The 7,713-nt window shown below is 40.9% G+C and overlaps 1 protein-coding gene across 3 annotated transcripts in view; it reads right to left on the reverse strand.

The window, feature by feature from the left end:
• Nucleotides 1-962: 962 nt before the first annotated feature.
• LOC146775743 (uncharacterized) overlaps nucleotides 963-7,713 on the reverse strand; it is a 328,795-nt gene continuing 322,044 nt past the window's right edge. For all 3 annotated transcript variants that reach the window (XM_085637383.1, XM_085637382.1, XM_085637380.1), the window contains one exon: nucleotides 963-1,179. In XM_085637383.1, coding sequence (XP_085493509.1) covers nucleotides 1,066-1,179 — 114 coding nt within the window. In that variant the 3' untranslated portion in view covers nucleotides 963-1,065. The remainder of the gene's footprint in view (nucleotides 1,180-7,713) is intronic.

Consider the following 7,713-nt stretch of genomic DNA (forward strand, 5'->3'; position numbering starts at 1 on the left):
TTGCAAATCAGAGCAGTTTTTAGCTTCAGGAGACACACTGCATGAGAGACTGCATGCATTTGTGCTTGCTGCAGGCAGTGCTTGTAGTAATTCACGGGAATCAACTGTAAAAACAGCCCTCCAGACTATAAAACTGGTCACAAACAGCTGAAAATAACCAACCCACTTACCTCTCAGACCAGTCCTTCTGCTACTGGAAGATTGCTCCACATGCCAGACCTATCCTGCTCAGCCCCCTTATACCAGCAACAGTCTTTCTGGACTGACTGAGTGGGACTGTTTATTCACTATATTAATGCTACTTTGAACATACAGAATGTGTGTGATTTAATTTGCTGTGTCAAACTAAAAACAGAATCAGAATCTAACCTTGACCTTCAAGTTGAATCATGGCCAGTGTGTCTGCTCTGCTGTATGCTCAAGAACTGCTGCAGATTGAAGAGAAATGATATTCCTGTTTCGGCTTGGTGGCGTGGCGGATAGAGCTGGGGAGTAGTCTGCTTCCTCCTGCCGTCCTGTCCTGCTTTCTCTGTCCCATAGCGGCACCTTTCCCTGTAGGAAGCTTCTCTCTCTCCTAATCCTCACCAAAAGCAAAAGGCATCTGTGTAAAAAGGGAGGCCTTGTTTCAGGACTTCCTTTCTTAGGACTGCTGCCACTGGGAGGATCTCACCAGTCTCATAAGCATTGCAGAGCAAGCTTTCAAAGCCATCTCTGACATGCTGGCAGTTCCATTGGGGGGGGGGGGGGGCAAACATTTTTATGGAGGTGCCTGGCCCCTTCAGCCCCCCACCCCGACCGCGTGGCTATGGCCCTGACAAGGCAGAAAATCTTAAGGCAGTTCATTGCACTGCTTTTTGCCCTGTAGATGAACCACTTCAACATACTCACATGCGTGAACATCCATACACATACACAACACTGCTCATCTTCAATGGAAGTTAAATAATCATAGTCAACTCTCATAATATTAAAACAGGATTTATTTGGTGAAACTTCAAATCATGGGCTGTGAGCCACATCAGCTTCTTCTTGAGGTGTTTCAGGTGCTGATGGCAGTTTGCTCTTTCACCAAGGGATCGACTTTCCTTCCCAGTCCAGCAGACATCCATTATTTTTTTCAGTGAGACTGTAGAGAACATTCAATATCCCTTTTACGCTGTCTTTTGGGGTCAATATAGCCTGGAAAAAGACACACAGTGTTTAGTATCACTGGTAACAATTGTACTATAAAGTTTAGTTAAAACTCTTGTACAAAAAAGCTTTTATATACAACCACAGTTTTCTGCTTTGTAATACAGGGGATGGGCACTAGTCTGGTCACTTACATCTTAAATTTGTGATGCAGCAACTCTATTTGTTTCCTCTGGTTACATCACAAACTTCACATTTGTTCAGTAGTTACATCAAAAGATGTCTCTCTAACTTTATTGACACCATACCTACCTGCAGTGATATCAACCACATCCCTACCCCCCTCTTCCTGTAATGACAGGGTAGTGACTTAATCAACCTCTTACGAATTGGGGAGACTCTAAGCTCTCTATGATGGTATATCATAATACACAATTCCAGTGGTACAGAAAGGTTATTTAGGGCCATAATGCAATCAAGATAACTGCTGCATCAATTAATACCCCAGTTTTCATCAGTCACCTCTTATTGGTGGATTCCTAGTTTTACAAGTGGTAGTTGTTCTGTTTTTCTGTGGTCTCTATTACAAGTGCCGTGTTAATGAACAATCTCTGCTCAAACGCCTGTTTGCACAGAGAACGTAATTACCAACTATGCAATGCTAGTCACACTCAGTAATGACCGGATGTGATACAGATCACATCATTGCTAATGTTCAGCAAGTCAAACCTTTTGGTGCTGATTTTGGTGCGGAAAACCCCAAAACACTATTATATGCCTCATTTTTGCAGGCTCAACTTTTAACAGGTGCTTCACTTCCCACCATTAAATATCACATCCTGGGGTACGGGATTTAACTATTCTGCAATGTTGAACAGGAAAGAGCAAAAGAGTGCCATATCTACTAATCAGTGGCACTATTCTGCTCTCTCCCTGCATTGGTGCTATTTATGCTGCTGTGTGCCAGTACAAATACCCTTGCATTATAGTGCAATGGTGTCTGCGGAAAAATATATCTCCTTGCTACACCAGCCACAGGGAGGCACAAGATTCTGCCACAAGTCCATGTCTGCAAATCAAGGATGTGTGTCAAAATCCATAGGTGGACTTCTATCTAAATATATTCATGATCTTTGTCCTATTTGTTGCCCTTATAATATTGTGGTATGGTGCCACCATCAGTTATATTGGCCTCCAATAATGTTTGTTCACTGCTCATCAAGGAAGGGTGGTGCATGGTGTGTTTGACTGCTGTGAGCTGCCTTTGACTTCTCCAATATCCATCATAGATATTGTTTTAACTCTGGTTCTCACTATTTGTTGCACTGGACATCAGAGGAATCTAGAACCTAGGTTTGGATTTCTTATCGAGCAAGGTTCCTTTGTAGCTATTGGAGATCCTACTTAAGAGGCATAGCTCTATTTTCTGTGCCTCTTTCTGGATGAATGATTGTACATGTGCAGGAAGGTGTCCCTTCCTTCACGTAAACAATCAGTAATGGCGATTTGTAACTTCTATGTGTGCTGCTTTATGCAGCTCACATAGAAGTTGCAACTCGTCATTTTTTTAATGATTGTTTAGGTGCAGGAAGGGACACCTTCCTGCACATGATCAATAGTGGCGATTTGCTTTTTCTATATTTGCTGCAGAATGCAGCACACATAGAAACAGCAAGAGCGAGGAGAAATTAAAGATTTCTCCTTGTTTTGCCAGGATAAGATCAGGTTTCCCTGATCTTATTTTTGGTGCTGCCCAATATTTATGCCATCTTTGTAAATAGAGGTAGTGTCAAAAAGCAATGTGTGTTGTGACGTAACGCCCATCACAACAACCATTGCCTTCCCCTTTCACGCTAAGTGCTGCGTGAAAGGGGGCCTAATTCACAAGGAGGCGTTAAGTCACGTTAAGTGGCTTAACGCTGCCTTGTAAATAGGGCAAAGGGCTAATCGACACTAGAACATCACAAAAAGTGATGTTCTGGTGGCAATAAGCTCTTGTAAATATGGCCCTAATTGGCATATAATCCACCATTTTCTTTTTTATCAATGGGTTCGAAACCCAGTTCAATTACCATCCGTCAACATTGATATCATGCTTCCTTTACAATGACCTCCTTAAAAGTTACTTCACTAAATTGCAATTCCTCAACCATCCGGTAAAGCACAGGCAAATATCTGTTTACTGTAACTCCCTCAAGGGTGGCATAGTTTTTCTTTAAGAAACAAAAATAGGATATAGATAAGCCCTTTCGTTCTGCACTGGTTGAGTCCAGGGCATGACTTGTTTGACCGTATTATCAAATAAAAATTGTGTTATTACTCTTGAATGAGTGCTGGGCCTTCCAACATAATCTATTGTCAAGCTGTTATTTTTGTTTCCCTATTGGTCATATGGACCTTTATTTGCTGATGTTAAGCATTGAAAGGGAAAGGACATCAACAATATATTTTCAACTTGTGAAGCCCATCTGGCTATACTATAAGGACCAGGAATCGCAGAATATCGTTAAACGGTTTTATTTGAATTACCAATAAATCTAATATATATGTAAAGCTAAACTAAATAAAATAAGTACAACAATTCAATAAGAAGCTGAAATATCTCAGTCGGTTAAGGTGCAACAAAATGAGATACAGAATTGTGATAGCCACAACAAAACAAAAACAAATTTAAAGAATTGGTATTCCATAAAGAAACGTCCCTTCTCTCTTCTAAACATAAGTCAATGTGGGATCATCTATCGATTGTCTCTAATTTGGGATCATACAATGTCTCAGCATGATCAGACTTCAGTAGAGGTCTAAAGAAAACAGAAATAATAATTTAGCATAAAGCTTCACACTTGCAAGAATAAGGCAAGCAGAGAAGTCCGAACATTTCTAAGACTAAAGTCAATTTAAAAATAAGAGTAGATGCAGAAACTTCCTTATCTCCTTTCATGCCACCAGGGACCAATCAGGCTATTTCTTGAGAGTATCTGTAAAATCGATCCAATTATCCAACGAATCGAGCTGAGACTGCGGTACTCTTCCTTGAACATCTTACCATACTTGTACATCATGAACAGAAGGCCTCTTTCGACCATTGTTTCTCCACGTTAATTGCCACGTTTTCCCTCAAGGCCTCTCGATCAACAATCTAATACTAACAATAAGCCTTTCTCTATCGAAATAATATTTCTGCAAAAATGGAAAGCATGCTGGCAAAGCAAAATGCATTCCAACTGAGACCTGCAGTCAGGCTAACTTTAGTTAAGAATATAATGTACACTTCAAGTACATGGTTATACATCCACACATGTGACTTGTAGAACGAATGTAAAACATGAGCAAAGAATACATGTTTACATATGAAAAATATAACTTGAAGTGCACGTGTAAAACTTGAATAAATAATGCATGTTGCTTGTTTCAACTGAACATTAGTGCACACATATATAAAACTCTAACCTCTACAGTAAATATATTTTTTCATTTCCATAACTTTATTTGATCTAATTTGAAAACTTAGATCATCAAAATATACATATTAAAAATATAAGACTGTCATTCTTCTCAGTGCAATACAGCTCAATGCATAGGAGTTATTAAAAACTAATAATTAAAATAGCAAAAAAACAATGTACAAGTGCAATCCCCAAAACAATGGGGTATAGAATTGAGCTGTGCAAATTACGCAATTCAATGTCTATTATTTGTGCAGTGAACATAATAAAAGAGTAGATGCTGAACTGCAGGTTCCCGGTTGCCACATAAATACATAGGTTTAAAAACAGAGAAATTTAAATAAAAAGGGACCGCCATTCTAAGTTATATTAGCCCTTTAAACATATTACAAGTGTTATGGAGATCCTTTAGCTCTGCGAGACTGTTGCGAGGAGATTAAGTAGTATGTTCAGGGAGACAAATGAGTTTAAGGCTAAAAATTAGCATAGCTCTACAATTCTAATAAATGTCTCTTGCTCTTACAAGCCCAAAGGAATGAGGTTACACAGAAACATACAAAAGGATCATGAAGCTTTTTCAGAAAGAACAGGGCAACGCGGCACTATTTAAAATCGTGCCGTATTAAAAGAGGTTTAATATATCTGGCTCCCTGCTCCTTATAAAAATGACAAAAGAAGAAAAGGTGGAGGTCAGACTGGGCTGATAGATTATCGCACGGGCAAGTTGTCAAGTCAGTACGAGCATACTGTTTTGAAGGGAAACCCAGCATTAGGAGAATTAAGCGGAACCTTAAAAGAATAAACCTATGCTGCAGGTTCCTTACTGTGTCCAGGTAGATGCATTCACCCACTGACACTGGTGGGATCGAGTGATAGGTCTTTACAGTTATCTTTAACTTCTGAAATTCCTCCCTTTCATAGGCTAGCTTTACCAAAATTAGTGCCTTTAGCCTCTTCTTAGGGAACCTGGAACACGAGGTGGAATTTGCATACAGCTCAGGGACACCTAGCAAATACAGAGTCGTTTTAACCTACTCCAACCAGGGGATCTCATAAGCCTTATTCAATTAAAGGCAATGTAGTAAAATAGTCTGGTTAAGATCAACTGTGTCCCTATTCCATATTGAGTGCCATAGCATGATCGGGCTGCTCTCACCCTGTCAGACACAAAGCATATCCAGCTCTAAGTGAGTGACATGGTTTGAAAATGAAAGAGGGAGTGAGGCGATCGTCTAAAAAACACTCATTCTCCAGCTTCTGTAGGGAGACGGTTGGTACTGTGCCCCAGACCCCTGCCCCATAGGTCGCTGCCAAGATTGTTTTAGCATTATAGATCTTTTTTATTGTTTTGAGGGGTTTTGAACGTAGTTTTTTAATAAAACCAGAGACTGCCGCCATAGTAAGCTCCATTGTTTGGGCCCTACTACCCACCATGTATGACCAGGTTTGTTTGGTATCAAAAACAACCCCTAGGTATGAGAAGGTCTCCACAACAGCTAAGTTCCGAGTTCTATTATAGAACAAAGGAATGTTTTTTTGGAGGAGGAAGTCCTGACACTATGATAAAGGTTTTGGACTCATTGGCCTTAAGATCCATGGATGACATAAAGCTCACATAGGTGTCAATTAGGCGTTGCAGCGCCACACCTATCCTTGCTATCAGGATGGCGTTGTCAGCATAGGCCAGGATTGGTACAGGTGTGCACGTTTTCAGGGCTCCTTCCACTCCATTTGTATAAAGTGAGAATAAAAAAGGGGCAAGGACGCAGCCTTGCCTGATTTCTCTCATGATCCTAAACGGTCTGGTACATTCCCAGTCTCTTCCATAATGGACTGAGGCCGTCGCCTGTGAGTCCATTTGCCGTATAAGAATAATCAGCCTGGAATCTATGCCCATCGCGGCCATAATTGTCCAGAGTTTAGAATGGACTACGCAGTCGAGAGCCGCCGAAAGGTCCATAAAGGCCATGTATATATTCCCTTTCTTTGCGCTGGTATATTTGAAGATGATCAAGCTTAAGTTTAGGCATTGGTCGATTGTGCCCCTGTCCTTCTGGAATCCATACTGGGAAGACATCAGTACATTGTTTTCTCTTGCCTAGTCTTCTAACCTATTAAGTAAAACGCGTCCCAGGAGATCGGCGGTGGAATCAAGAAGAGAAATAGGCCGATAGTTCAGGGGGTTCCATTTATCCCCTTTTTATATATTGGCACTACAATGCTTGTTTTTCCATGATGGAGGTGGGTCAGTCTTGGAGATTTCATTAAATATATTTGTTAACAATGGGGCCCATAGGTCTTGATGTTCTAGAAAGAAGTCGATCGTGGCCCTATCCGGTCCTGGTGCTTTGGCGCGACTGCATTTGGTGAGAGCGAGGGTTATTTCCTCTAGGTTAAAAGTTCTAGGCTTAAGGGGGCCTGTAAGGGGATATGGGGTTCATCCCCTGGGGCAGTCATGCTCCTAAAAATCACCTCAAAATGCACCATCCATGTGTCTTCATCAACGTGGTTATCTAATAGTTTTTTCCTGTTCTTTCAGGAAGAAAGAGGCATTTACTGTCTTCCAGAAATCCCTAGTACCATTTAGGGATGCAGCTTTAGCCAAATTTTGCCATGCCTCCTCTTTTAACTCGTCTTCCCGTGTTTTCCGAGATCTCTTATAGGCCAATCGCAGCACCTTAATCAGAGATTGATTTCTGGGCGATGCTTTCAAGGCCCCACAAAGATTCTTTAGAGCCCGGAAGCAAATCTTGTTGAACCATTGTATTTCCGGTCTCTTCTCGTTTTATGCCGGAACAGGGCTAGTTTGATCTCCTGAAGGATTTCTATCAAATTAATAATGAAAATATCTGAAGGGGTAGCCCGGTCCAAACAGTTTGTGACCAGATTCAGCTTATTAGTTATAACTTCCTGAATAGTTTTGGACTTGTCTATATTGTCCCATTTCAACTTGTATCCATTTAGTCTGGCCAAAATTGGTTTTTGGGCCCTCTCCGCTTGTTGGGGGAGGATTCCAAGACCAAAAAGCTCCAGGAATAATGCTGTGTGGACACTAAATTTTGACAGTATGGTATCCTTATGATAAAGATGTCCTCGGCAATTAGTGGTTGCAACTTTAAAATCCAATGTGGAATTA

The sequence above is a fragment of the Triturus cristatus genome, chromosome 12, assembly GCF_964204655.1.
Source record: "Triturus cristatus chromosome 12, aTriCri1.1, whole genome shotgun sequence".
Taxonomy (NCBI): Eukaryota; Metazoa; Chordata; class Amphibia; order Caudata; family Salamandridae; genus Triturus; species Triturus cristatus.